The sequence below is a fragment of the Quercus lobata genome, chromosome 3, assembly GCF_001633185.2.
Source record: "Quercus lobata isolate SW786 chromosome 3, ValleyOak3.0 Primary Assembly, whole genome shotgun sequence".
Classification (NCBI taxonomy): domain Eukaryota; kingdom Viridiplantae; phylum Streptophyta; class Magnoliopsida; order Fagales; family Fagaceae; genus Quercus; species Quercus lobata.
The window spans coordinates 54,794,003-54,808,423 of record NC_044906.1 but is presented as its reverse complement, the minus strand read 5'-3'; the positions used below and the strand labels follow the sequence as shown (position 1 = coordinate 54,808,423).

The 14,421-nt window shown below is 37.0% G+C and overlaps 2 protein-coding genes across 2 annotated transcripts; one reads left to right on the top strand and one right to left on the bottom strand.

Annotated features, from left to right (window-relative positions):
• The first annotated feature begins 1,822 nt into the window (after positions 1 to 1,822).
• LOC115982295 (DNA polymerase alpha subunit B) lies at positions 1,823 to 9,148 on the top strand. The gene is made up of 16 exons (XM_031104860.1): positions 1,823 to 2,005; positions 2,102 to 2,177; positions 2,651 to 2,782; positions 3,545 to 3,905; positions 4,026 to 4,121; positions 4,368 to 4,447; positions 4,911 to 4,986; positions 5,073 to 5,249; positions 5,810 to 5,914; positions 6,017 to 6,112; positions 6,246 to 6,338; positions 6,516 to 6,554; positions 6,644 to 6,685; positions 7,101 to 7,231; positions 7,333 to 7,459; positions 7,679 to 9,148. The coding sequence occupies exons 1-16, from the start codon at positions 1,930 to 1,932 to the stop codon at positions 7,835 to 7,837; spliced, it is 1,866 nt and encodes a 621-aa protein (XP_030960720.1). The 5' UTR covers positions 1,823 to 1,929; the 3' UTR covers positions 7,838 to 9,148.
• LOC115982296 (TLC domain-containing protein At5g14285-like) lies at positions 8,203 to 9,985 on the bottom strand. The gene has a single exon (XM_031104861.1). The coding sequence runs from the start codon at positions 9,248 to 9,250 to the stop codon at positions 8,504 to 8,506; it is 747 nt and encodes a 248-aa protein (XP_030960721.1). The 5' UTR covers positions 9,251 to 9,985; the 3' UTR covers positions 8,203 to 8,503.
• Positions 9,986 to 14,421: the final 4,436 nt, after the last annotated feature.

The following is a 14,421-nucleotide window of genomic DNA, read 5'->3' as shown; positions in this document are numbered from 1 at the left end:
AAAATAACTAATAATTTTATAAGCTAAACAGGTCAGACGGGTTCGCATGTTGAACACAAGCACGGCCCATTTATTAAACAGGTTAGCCGTATTAACTCAAATATGACCCGAACCTGTTTAGCCTCAACCCATGATCTGTTTATAAACGGGTTAGTCGTGTCGGGTTCACAGGTCGTGTCAGATTTTGCCACCCCTAGTTCTAGACTATATTGAATTTTTAAAAAAATATTGAAGCCCAAATTCGTCATTTGACTAATTGTATTCTCATATCGTATATAAAACTTCGTATTGGTTAATTAGGAGTCTGTTTGAATATCGTTTATTTGCTAAAAACTAAAAATTTATTACTAAAAATACTATAATAAAATTTTTTTTTAAAAGGCAAAACATTGTTCACGAACACTATTCACGTGTTTTTGTGTTTTGCCTAGTCCATGAACAATGCCATGAAGAGGGCACTGTAGTTGTAGGTCCCACTATTTCAAACGTCAAACACAGACGCAGGGCTGGAAACATGCTTTCCAAACGCACACTAGATATAATGAAATTGTGCACTAGGATATATATATATATATATATATATTTCCAAAAATGGTGCACCGTAATATTCTATTCCAATAATCAATCCAAAATGACATTTGAAACGGAATTCAAAACCTTGCCCTTTAACACTTTCATTCGGGCTAACTACTTGTGTGTAGGGATGGCAATTTTTCCCCGCTCCGCTTGACCCGTCCCTCCCCACTTCGCCCCGTGCGGCTTTTCTCCGCCCCGCAAAGGTGGTGGGGCGGGGATGGGGCGAGATTTTAGACCCACACCATGGGGCGGGGCGGGGATGGGTTTACACTTTTTAAACCCACCCCGCCCCGCCCCGGCCCGCCCCGCATTAATAAGGGTTAAATTGTAATTTTATTGTACCCTAAAACCCTACTATTTAAACAAAAATATCATCAGCTTATTTTATTCTACCTAACGTGGCTCTACATCTTTTTTCTCTCTAGCAAAGTTGGAAATAAGGTACCAATTTTAACTTCTTCTTTTTTGTCTTTATTGGAAACAAATTTATATACTATTGAATTGATGATTTCATTCATGATTCATATGGTCTTTCTCAACTTACTTTTCATCATGAACATAATATAATTTTTTTTAATGAGTTACGGCTCTGTGGCTCTAAATATGTGTCTGTGTCATTGTTTTTGTAATTTTGTGTGGGCATTTGGTTGCTTAACAACACTGTTTCTTTAAACTTGTTAAAATTTTATTTTATCATGTTATGAGAGTTTTGTTGTGATATTGTCTTGTTAAACATTTAGATAATATTATTTAGTTTTTGCTAAAAATTAGTTTGATTTGATAGGATAAATTTATTTATAATTTCAAGTATATTTTTATTATCGAAACATGTCATTTTATTTGAAAAAATGATAATAGTTGTAGGGAAAATTAACAAGAAATAAAGTTTTACGGTGTAGGGCGGGGCTTCGCGGGTCTTCGCGGGGCCTTAAGGGGCAGGGATGGGGCAAGAAATTTTCCCCGTCATGCGGGGCGGGGCGGGGATGGGGCAAGAAAAATCCATGCGGGACAGAGGCAAAGATCTCATCCTTCGGCCCTGCCCCGCCCCATTGCCATTCCTACTTGTGTGCCATAAAATTTTCGCTGAACGACACACCCAGATTGGCAATGAGGTCATTTTCATTCTACCCCAAAAAAAAAAAAATAATAATAATAATAATAATGTATATATCTGTTAATAAGAGTAAACAATATGGGTATAATAGGAATATAGGAAGAAAAATCACCAGCCCTATTTAATATTCACCCAAACCCACAATTTTCCCGCCATTTTCCGCTACTCTCTCTCTCCCAAAAAGTGGCTGAGCAGAGCTTGAGATTTGAGAAACCCTAGCGAGCGAGAGAGAGCGAGCCATGGAAGAAGAAATCATTGCGGTATTCAAGAAGAACGGGTTCTCTCTCGACGAAGAGGAAGAGATAGCCAAGAAATGTAAGTTCTCCCATTTACCCCCTAAAATTCTACTCAGATATTTTGTACAATAAATATTTGTTGCCATAGCTCTGAATGTTGAATCTTCTCAATTAGGCCTCACTTTCTGCATAAATTACAATCTCAAGCCCTCAGACATCGTTTCCAGCTGGGAGGTTTACTATCTCAACAGGTTCATCACTCACCTCTTATGTATTTATTTGTAGAAATTGTTTTTTAGATTTTTCTTTGTCCCTTTTTGTATACCCAGTTGTTTGTTTCCTGGGAAAATTGTAGAAATTATATGAATTGAGAGAAACCCATTTTAATATATCCAATTGTTTGTTTACTGGGGAAATTGTAGAAATTATATGAAGTGAGAGAAACCCATTTTAATATACCCAATTGTTTGTTTACTGGGAAAATTGTAGAAATTATATGAATTGAGAGAAACCCATTTCAACTGTGCCAAATAATTGTGATTTGCACTGATTAGTGGTGGGTTTTCTTCTTTGGTTACTGTGAATTTTTTTTTTTGAAAATAAAAATTTTGAATTTACTCTCTTATCCAAAATTTCTAAGCAAAGGATACAGAGTTTTACTTTTAACTTATGATAGAAATTTCTAGGTAGTCTATGTTATAATTGGGACATGAATATTTGACAGGCAATTGGATGAGTCAACTGTACAAAATGCTCAGATGGATGGGTTTTTACAGTATTTGCAAGATGTGCAGAAGGAAGCAGCAATTATGGAGGAATCTGATTTGCATTTCTACTCAAGTAAAGATGTTGATATGTATGAATTCTAACAATTGTTTGTTCTCTTCTTTGTTTCATCCTCATCCATGCTTTGTAAATTTCTTACCTGTTTGACACTTTGATAGCATGTATGGATGCGCATATGAGGCTGCAAAAGGTCACCTTTATGTGTCTGTGTCTGTGTGATGCATTATGCTGGGATGTAGTATTAGTTTCGTTTTAAAGCTCCAAGTGATAAACTAGTAATGCAACCACTTGACGTACTTTAATGGTTCTAAGAGTAGAAGATTCTCTCTCATTCCCAACCCCCCCCTCATTTTTTTTTCTTTTTTTTTTTTGTATTTCCTTACCATGGCTACCAATATTTGGATTTGTAACAGAGCATTTTGTCAATTTCTCCATGCTCTTGCATCCCCCCACCCTAAAAAAGAAAAAGGAAAAAGGAAAAAAAAAGCTCTCTCATGTCATGTCTCTGTATCTATGTGTTTGTGTTTCTTATTGTCTAGCAGGTTTCACATGGTACATGTTTGATCCACTGCAGTCAGTTCTTCAATTGATATATACCATAATTAGTCTATTACAAATGTGATTTGTAACAGATGAAGTTAAGGACATGTAATTAACTCTAGCCCTGTGGTTCTGGTGGTATGACCAGTTTCAAATGTTTTATTGGCAAATAGCATACAAATTTGCAGATATGAGCACTTATTTTATTTTTTATTTTTAAAATGCAGATATGAGTAACAATACCGTTTTAATTCCTACAATGATAATAATTGATGAGAAGTCTCTTATGTAGGATTTTGAACGATGAAGATGGAGATACAAAAGAAGGTATTCTTGGCTCTCCAACAGACAAATCTCAGAGACTTTATTCAGAGCCATTTGATTCAACGCCTCAAACAAATGGGGGCATTTTTTCTTCTGGGAAACCATTTAAGCATGTGACACCATTTGGGCAACGAACAGATAAATTTGTGGTGAAGTTCAGCACTAATAATATTCCCAATGCAGAGAACAGAGAAAACGAACTTGCTCATGAGAATAATGATGATGATATCATAAGAAAGGTTCAACCCCGAGAGAGGTGTTCTCTGATAGTTCATGGATCAGGGCCTGAACCTGGTTGTAGGTTCATGTATGATCGAATTGAAGATAGGGTATGTGCCAGCAACAATAGCATGGGATTGTTCTTATTCTTCTCCTGCAACTATTTATTACCTTCTTCTATTTTTGGGAATCTTATATGTATTACGTAACAGAACTTTTTTCCGGTGTAGTTTAATGCACTTGAAAATCGAATCAAGAGACATACAACTGCACTTGTTGCATCTGGGCTCTATGAGGAACCAGTGGACCCTACAGTTGCTTCCCAGGTAATTTAACCACTCCATTACTCTCTCTCTCTCTCTCCCCCCCCCCCCCCCCCCCCCCCCCCGCCCCTAATTCTGAATAGTAATGAAAAAATGTTTTTGTGTTACTGATTTCTTATACAGTCACTGTGAGGCTTCTTCTTAGCCTAAACACAGTCTCCACGTCTTTCTTGTTTTGTTCTAAAGATTTTGTGCGTTAAATAGCTACAAGTCTGAGTATCTAAACTCTAAAAAAATCTTATGTTTCAGAAAAGCATATTTGCTGTTGGCATGATCTGTTGTGATGGAGAAGGCCATTTAAATGAGAAGTCCATCTTATTGCAAAGCAGGTAAATGTTCATGGTTTTTTCTATGTAAGATCCATGTGTATCATCTACTAGTAGGCTGACAGAAAAATGTCTTCTTGCTGCAGTATTTACTCTTGAGAATATTCATTATCAGGTAGTTAGTCTTTGTGATTAAAGATCAATCTATGAATACCTAGAATTAGAAATAATGGATTCTCCTATGAAGCTTAATGATATATAATGTTTCTGAAGCATTGTCTAGGCAATGCCAAGACTACCTAAATCGAGCTAGGTTCACTGGGCTTAAGCCTGGGCCAAGGCAGGACTTAGATACATTGATGAATGATCAGGATCATATTTTTGGACCCACTATAAGAAAACCTCTGGTAGAGGACTAGTTAGATGCAATGTTTAACTACCTATATTTGTGATCTCTGTAAATCAGTCAGAGCGTAATCTCTTCAATTTTTCTCATATGTGGGTTTGGCTTTTATTTTGTTAACAGTGTTGAGCATTCTGGAGGGCAACGTGTTCGTCTAGAACTACAAAAACTTAGCCAGTTTTCAGTTTTCCCAGGCCAGGTGTGAAAATAGATATAGCTTTTAGCTCTCAATCCAATTTTGAAATTCCATCAGTATTGAAAATTGAGCCAAAGGAACTCTCTCAGGTAGTAGGTATTGAAGGACACAATCCTAGTGGGCACTGCTTGATTGCATCAAAACTTGTAGATTCAATTCCTTTGTCCACTGCTGCTGATGTGAATTTGCATCCTGCAAAGAAGCAAGCTTTGGACCAGGAGATTCAGTCAACTGATCTGTCTCATAAACGGGAAGAGCTATCAGTGGTATGTAAGCTTGTGTTTTACATCACTGAATGAGCTGCAATGGAAATATTATTGCTTATGCTAACACATCTATTTTACTGTAATCACAATTTATGTGTATTCATATTATATTCTGTATATCATATACTTCATTTTCTATCAAATATGTTGACATGATTCTGAGATAATGTTAAGAATGTAAACACTTGAATTTTGGATAGTAGGGCCACCTAACTTATAAAATAAGGGATTTGGATTATTCTAATGGAAGAGGAAGGTTCAAAAGAAATAGATAATTTAAATAAATAAAAAAACTGGAGAACAACTTTCGCTATCTGGTTTGGGTTGCCAACCCAAACAGTTGAACAAGGCAGCATAATTTTCTAGTTAGACAGATACAAAAATAATAGCATTCACTACTTATAAGAGGAAACCTTGTACTAATAGGTCATTGTTGATACATATGGAATGAGCACCTCTTTGGAATTCCATTAAATAAATTATTCCCTGTTGGTAATTTGCACTTCTCTTTTTTAATTGATCCTGTTGATGATTAATGCATAATTTTGGTATTTATATAGATCATAGCATCAGGCCCTTTTACCACTACAGACAACTTATCGTTTGAGCCTCTGACAGAACTGCTAGCATATGCAACCAGAAAGTTACCTCAGGTGCTTATATTGGTAAGTATCTGCTGCTCTTCATATAAGTAATGGTTTGAAGAATTTTTTTTGTATTCGCTGAGTTAGGAAGTTTCATGTTGAAATTTTTGAAAATTTCCTCAGCTTGGACCATTTGTTGATTCCGAACATCCAGAGATTAAGAAAGGAACTACTGACAGAAGCTTTGATGAAATATTCCATGTGGAGATTCTCAGAAGGGTACCTCCTCCCCTTCTTCTCTCTTCTCACAGTTTTCCTAGGTCTCAGAATGATATCTACTTAAGAATGATTTGATTGTAGCAGGGGAAAAAAACTCTTTAATCTTTATTCTTTTTTCTGTACTTTTTTGCAGTTACAAGATCATGTGGAATACATGGGTTCCAATGCACATGTAATTCTTGTGCCGTCTATACGTGATGCTAACCATGACTTTGTTTTCCCCCAGGTAATGTCATTGTTGAATTAAACAAGTACAAATTCAGTACCTTTTCAAAGTAATGACATTTTTTTTATTTTACTACATTGTATTTCATTTATTGGTTTTGGTTCTTGCTAGCATGGTTACATGTCATTGAGATAGTATATAACTACTAAGATATAAAATACTGATTTGGTTGTGCAGCCTGCTTTTGAAATTCATTCACCCAATCTCAAACATCAGGTACACGATCTTCAGGAGTTCATCTTTCAACTTGTGGTCATGAATATTTTCCATCACTTTGGTCTGAATGATGTTGCCTTGTTTATCAGATAACCAGCCTCACAAATCCAGGGACTTTTGAGGCAAATCAGGTAAAATTCTGGTGATGTTGGTCTTAAAATTATGATCGTCTCTTGTGGATTTCTCAAACAGTATTCATTTAAAATCTTGATGTTGCAATACTAAACTTTCATTATATATTAAGAGATTGAAATTGTAATTTCGAAGTATCCAAGTTGTCCAATATCTGATAAGTTTGTACAAAATGGCCAAGGACCTTTTAATAGAAGTTAGATTAAGGCGTCCTGCAATTATATTTTATTGTTATAGTTGTTGTAGACTTTGACCTTTCTGTCGATGCTATTTTGTTGATTATGATAGTTTACTTCATAGGCCTTTATAGGGGAGAGAGAGTCTTCAACCATTAACAAAGCACATGTATCAAAATTATATATGGTGTTTTGAGAGTACTCGGAATTGTATTTGCATCACAAGTTTGCATTTCAGGTCAAGATAGGTTGCTGCACTGTAGATATTCTCAAACACCTTAGCGGAGAGGAGATGTCACGAAATCCAGCAGATGGAACACCTATTGATCGCATGAGTAGACTTGCAAACCATATTCTTAGCCAGCGGAGGTATGTTATATTGCTTTGTCTTTTTAGAAATTTCTCTTGATATATAGGTCTAAATGAGCTATTTTACTTATAATTAATGTAACTTTTGAAATTTGAAACAGATTCTATCCACTATATCCACCAGCAGAAGGCATTCCATTGGACTTCTCACTTGCTCCAGAATCTCTTCATATCTCTTCATTTCCTGACATTCTCATCCTACCTTCAGACATGAAGTATTTTGTAAAGGTAAAGAACATGCCAAGCGCTTGTCTTTTCAAAGCTAGTCTAAACACTGAAGTGGCTGCAACTGCATATATGGCTAAAGACTCTCAAAATTCATGTATTACACTTATGAATTGTGCGTTTTAACTGCTCACAACAACTCATTACTGAGTCCAAAGGAAGGATATGCTGATGCAACCAAAGAGTGTTTGATTAAATATTCACTTCTGGGTTTTGGTACAGGTGCTGTCTCTTGGGGAAGGAGGTGAAGGAGGAGAGCCAGTGAAGTGCATTTGTGTGAATCCAGGAAGATTGGCAAAGGGAGAAGGAGGGGGCACATTTGCAGAGCTTAACTACTATGGAGGTCCTGACACAAGCAACGCATCTATTATTGGCATATAAATCCAGGAGTGATACTCAGGGCCTCATTGTGAGTTGCTCGGTGTAAATTGAAGATGGAGATCCAAGATGTGGCCAACAAAATGAGAGTTTTGGATCTTAGAGGTACTATGTGATAATTATTGGATTAATTATTTGGTTCAAAAAGCTCAATGGCCTGCAGAAGATCATATTAGCATATGTAAGTTCACTAAAGTTTAGACAAATAGATTAACAAAGTTGGAGCGAAATTAGGAAGATTGGTAAGGAGTCTTGTAGTTCAGATGATTGTCCTTATGTTTCAATTTCTTGTATCTTTTACAAATGTAACAACCACTACCATATATCTAATAATTCAGCTTGCTTAAAACATAAAACAAACAAACAAATAGATCAGCAATTCTGCATCATAGTATTAATCACACAAGTATATGGAAAACTCGTTCCTGATCAGGAACACAAATTAAATACTGAGGACACAGGATTATATACAGAATATATGTACCATCCCTTGTAGTAAAAAAATAATAATAATAAATGAGAATTGTTCCTTCCCACCACTACAATAAAAATCGATATGACCACAAACCCCCTAATTCCAGACTATCATCTGAGAAATTTCTTTAAATTCCATAATCCCAATGCACATTTCTAGAACTGTTGAATAGCGCAAACTAAAACCCCCAGATTTTACTTGACTTTCTTCTGTGCTCTGTGACTGCGTTGTCTAAACCAAAATATCCATAGATTCGAAACCCACAAAATGCTAATCATGACAGCAACAACAATTACAACCATCCAAGAAATCCATGCCCATCTTGGAATCAAATTATTAGCTCCTCCACTCGCATAAAACACCCCTATCTTGTACACAACGAGTGTTCCCAAAACCCCTCTTGCAACAGAATAAAAGACATAGAAAGGAGGAGACAAGAATTCATACACTTTGGCAGCCAGAGGAACATCAGCTCTCCGCAAATTCGCAAGGCTCCGAACGTTCTGGCAAGCACTTGTAACCTCAGCAAGAAAAAGAAGAACAAGAATTGCGACCGCCCCGTGATGAACCACATACCGACAAGTCACAAACACATATAGTGTGGCTAAATGGTGCCCAATGAAGAGGAGATCACTGGGGACGAACACCATGTAGTGAAGGAGGTCCATTAAGAAGTAAGCTATACTGAATTCTAGTACAAAGTTCTGAAAACTAGCGTTTGGAGAAGCAAAACTAAGTGGGGTTGGGGAGTTCATCAACGCACGAGTAGCCATGATAACAGCTGGAGTGCCATGAGTTAAAGACATAAGGCAGCTTGAAGCTTCTGGTTTTTGCTTTGGACTCCAGTTGCGAAAAACTACCAAGAAAGCAAAGAGATACGCCAAGAGAAACATCAAAAAGAATATTGGGAAGGCTGGAGTGAAATTAAGTAGGGTCTCCATGAAAAAAAACCCAGATGAAGAAACACCAAGATTATAGAAATCAAGCAGCTTCAAATTCTCCAAAATTTGACACTATGGTAACCCAATAAAGAGAAAAAGAGAGAAAGATTGAAGGAAAAGGTTCACCGGGGTCTTGAAGCTATAGAGTCATAGACAAAGTTGAAGAAAGGGAAAAGAAGAATTAAAGTTTGCTTAGAGTACTGTATAAAGTGGAATCTTTTGGAGACGTATAGTTTATTAAATGGACTAGAAACCAAATCGGTACCAATAACATGATCAATAATAATCAGGAGACAGCATGATTTAGACGGTGATTAGTGCTTTGAGAGTTAATAATTCTTGGGAGAAAAGGTTAGCGGATTAAGGCTTTGGCAACCAAATAAATAAATAAATAAATAAAATTGAAGATAATTTCACTTTACATGTGAGGTAACAACGAGTCTTATGGTGCCACGCTATCTTGATACTTTGAGTATTGATGGATATTCGAACATTTTGCTTTCGTTTTGTAAACTGCAACTTAGCCTTAAAAAAACTTTGAGAGTTTGCGTACGGGAATCAACCGTACAAGTTCTATCTATCTACAACTCAGCGCACACGCACACAAAAAATTAAATAAAAAAATTGAAAAAAAATACAGATTCCTTATCTGTCTATCATGTGATGAATGATGATTATGATGATGGCTTTTTATCAATTGTTGTGTGGTTCTACACTTCTATTCTATACAAATTTAAGCTTTTTAAGAAATCAGCAGGGGGGTTGGATTTTAAATCCACCCACTTTCCAAAGAAAATAATTGAAAATTGAAAAAAATAAATAAATAAAAGTCAAAGTTATCATGAAATGATGATCCTAATTCCTACCAATCATTTCATGAGTGGGTGACGAGAATGACGAAGACACCCAAAGTTAATTATTGAGAGTTTCCTCTTGTTATTGGGTCATTTTTTTTGGCCCCATGAATTTCTCTTTTGCCATCTACAAGCATGCATGTGAAATACTTGAATTGATTAAAAAATATATTCGTCAATTAAAGAAAATATATTACTATTATATCTTTTAGTAGTAGGCTCAATAGAATCTGGATTTACGAAGTTTATTTCACGATGATTATTTTTTAACATCTAGCTTAAACACTAATTAACGTTTGGAGGCACCTATTAAGAACAACTAGCATGTAATTCCATGCAAACGCATAGATGTATTTAAAATTAAACTAAATTTTAATTATAAAAATATAAATAATTAGTCAATTTTTTTTTTAAAAGCATGTAACACATGCATTTATGCATACATATAGATACATTTAAAATTAAACACAATTTTTATCATAAAATATAGATAATTAATCAATTTTTTTAAAGTAAACGCAATTAGTCACATATTAAAATTCTTATCTAAATTTAATACTACTTATGATCATTTTTTTCTAATTTTTAATAAGATAGAACGTGTGGAGATTTTTGTTATGTGGTGATATTTATTTTATTTATTTATTGAGAAACATGTGGTGATTTTTATTGAGTATATGTGATTATTTTTTTTTTTAATTTTATAGTTTATTAATATTAGATTCTTAGTATTTTGCACTCATTAACTCAATTGACACAAAGATTAAAAAACTTATGTAGACACATGGTATAAGTTTAAGTGGATAATTATATGTAATTTCCACATAAATTTAGACACATGGCACAAAATTGGATTATAATTTCAAATTCTAACTCAATTTTCTCTAATCTTTACCTATATATATAGATGACTTATAAATTTGAATTTTTTTTAGTTATATGATTATATTTTTTGTGGTTTATTATATTGGACTCATCGTTTTCTACACTAAATTAACTAATTTGACACAAAAATTTAAAATTTTAGATTAGATGGAACACGTGGCACAAAATTAAGCTCTAATTGAAATTCAATTTTTATACTAAATTAACTCACTTGGCACAAAATTCTAAAATTTAGATTAGATGAGATACAAGGTGAAAAATTAGACTCTAATTAAATTCCAATTTGAAATTTAATTGGATTTTCTCTCTGTTTTACCTATTATTATATATATATAGATAAATAGGTCTAGTCCCTAGCCTACTCCAATTGATGCTCTCGTGATGTCTCGTTCAACTTCCAAGGCACGACCCATCCTCTTATAGCTCTTTCTTCAAACTCAAGTCTATTATTTGAGCACAAATATTTTTTTAATAATTGAGCTAACTAAAACCCAAACATTTTGCTATTATTAAGAAAATTATTTTACTATTTAGTGAACCCTTTTAAAATTTTAATAGAGTTTCATGAATAAATTAACAATCTTGAAAATTCTGGAATCACATGGTAAAAGTACATTAATTTTATGACCTGTATTTCATATTTGACACAAACATAATATGTTTGTGGGGCCCAATAATTTAAGGATCAAGCCCGATTGCTCCTGGAAAATCCGAAGGCCCAGTCCGAGGAGAGCTGTGGCCCAAGCTCTACAGTACAGAGCACAAAACAATTTTGGAAAGCAGCCGAGGACAGTTTGGTCCTCAGCAAATCCTGAATCCCACCGAAATAAAGGGGTAAAACTGGTATAGGGACGAATTTGTAAGGAGATCCAAAATATCTTGGGGAAGTTATCCTTACTACCCTTCCAGATAAGACCCAACACATGACAGAGCCGTACTCTGCAGCCTTATCAACCATACCCAACAATTCTGGGATTAGACTGATGGGACAAATATCAGTCTTGTAAAGATTGACCCTACACGTGGATGAAAGACAATTAACACAGACGAGTATAAAGGAAGAAAGCAAGTAAATCTAAAGGGGATCCCATCCCACCTCCGAAAAAGGAGGATCACATGGGAGAGAACATCTCAACAACACCGGACTTCACTGAAGAAAGTCCGTCTTTGGATAACCGGGGTTAGGCCTCAATGGTCCTCGGATCAACTCCGAGGAGTCCCATCCCATATGGTGCGACGTCTTAAGGCTTAAATGTTCAGGCCCAACACCTTTTTCTACCTGAATTCCTCTAAAACCAGGATCGGACATCGCCCCGCGACCAGCGGCTAGCTTTTTAAGCCCACTCTCTACAAATTATATTGTGAGGGATCTTCCGTGCGCGAGCCCAACATCCTTACTGGGCCGCCAGAGAATCGTGTCCTTACAATTGGCGCCGTCTGTGGGAAAGCTTGCGCGTTGGCGCAGGTGGCGGTGGAATCAACTCATTGGCAAGCAGAAATTTCTGGGATCTCCTCCGTCTCCGGTGACATATAGTTGTTGCTCCGACGTAAACTTCTGCTAGGGGCTACGCCTCGCAGTGCTAAGGGCGCGGGCGTCTCTAGGGGCTTCCAGCCCCAGGCCAACTGTCCCCGCCTTGGTGTAGGGGCTGGTGGTTGAAAAATAAAACAAATAAAAAGATCGTAAGTTTTGGACAGAACCAAGGCCTTGCATGGTCCATCGGATGGTCTCAAGCCTATGGGGAAACCAAGTACATAAAAGGATCATAAGTTAAGTTTTGGACAGAACCAAGGCCTTGCATGGTCCTCGGACTCAAGCCTATGGGGAAACCAAGTACATAAAAGGATCATAAGTTTTGGACAGAACCAAGGCCTTGCATGGTCCTCGGACTCAAGCCTATGGGGAAACCAAGTACATAAAAGGATCATAAGTTTTGGACAGAACCAAGGCCTTGCATGGTCCTCGGACTCAAGCCTATGGGGAAACCAAGTACATAAAAAGATCATAAGTTTTGGACAGAACCAAGGCCTTGCATGGTCCTCGGACTCAAGCCTATGGGGAAACCAAGTACATAAAAGAATCATAAGTTTTGGACAGAACCAAGGCCTTACATGGTCCTCGGACTCAAGCCTATGGGGAAACCAAGTACATAAAAGGATCATAAGTTTTGGACAGAACCAAGGCCTTGCATGATCCTCGGACTCAAGCCTATGGGGAAACCAAGTACATAAAAAAGATCACAAGTTTTGGACAGAACCAAGGCCTCGCATGGTCCACGGACTCAAGCCTATGGGGAAACCAACTAAAAAAAAAAAGAGAGAAAGAAACTACTATGGCATATAAACCTCAAAATCCATCCGAAGAGAACTTCTCGTTAACAGTTGGGTCAATCTTTAATTGCACGGGTTCCCCGGTCTACCCTCAGATCCCCAGTGCCAAAGGGGCTAATACGATACGGCACAGAATGTTACCCCAAGGGCACGACCCAAAGGGGCTAATATGATACGGCACAGAATGTTACCCCAAGGGCACGACCCAAATCCATCGCTGCTCGGCTGCCCTCTCGGATATTCGTCTAGCGTGCATCACGCAGCGCTCAGCAGCTATCTCGGTTAGTTCCATGAATTCAATCTATTGAGGATTGCCATTGTTATACTTGATAATGTTTGCGAGTTTAAACTAATAAGGGTTTGTATTAAAGTGTTCTTCCGTCCAGAATATTGTTAAAGGCAGGCTTAGACTTAATATTCAGACCCAAAGTGGTAGTTGCAAAAAAAAAAAAAGTATGTATAAAGAAATAAACACATCTTTTATTAAGACAAAAGAACAGTACATTGTACAATAAAAGCTGAAACCAGCTTACATTAGAGTTAACTGCGTAAGCAAAAGAAAAGTACAAAAGAGTGAAGATGGTGCCGAGGAGATATCTCAGAGGAGAGGTTGGCTACTGTTCCAAGATGTCGTCTAAGGAAACTATTCCTCGACGCTTCTACATGCCCATAACTCAAGCAGCCAAAGAACCTGACCTCAGGCTAACACCATCTACGGAAAAGATGCAGGGAGTCGGAAGTTGGGAAGCCCCCGCAGAAATTTGCCAGCTACAAGGCAGACGGCGCTGATGGCGGAAATTCCTTCTTCGGGCATACCAAAAATCTGGCATGACCAGAACCTGCTTCGGATTTTGACTAAAAGAGGGAGAAACATCCTTTCCCCTCTCTCGAACTGAAATATTCTCTTGAGTCTACGCCTCCCTGGCCCGCACCTCACTATCTGGAGTCGCAGGAAGACACGACGCTTTCGTGGCGGAGAGAGCTCCTTTGCCCCAATCCTCGCCTCAAACATGATGTACTAAGAGGGGAGACTGAAGAATTCGTGTGAAAGTAAAGCAACCTTCTCTCCTATTTATTTAAAAGATGAGGTGATGGCATTTAATT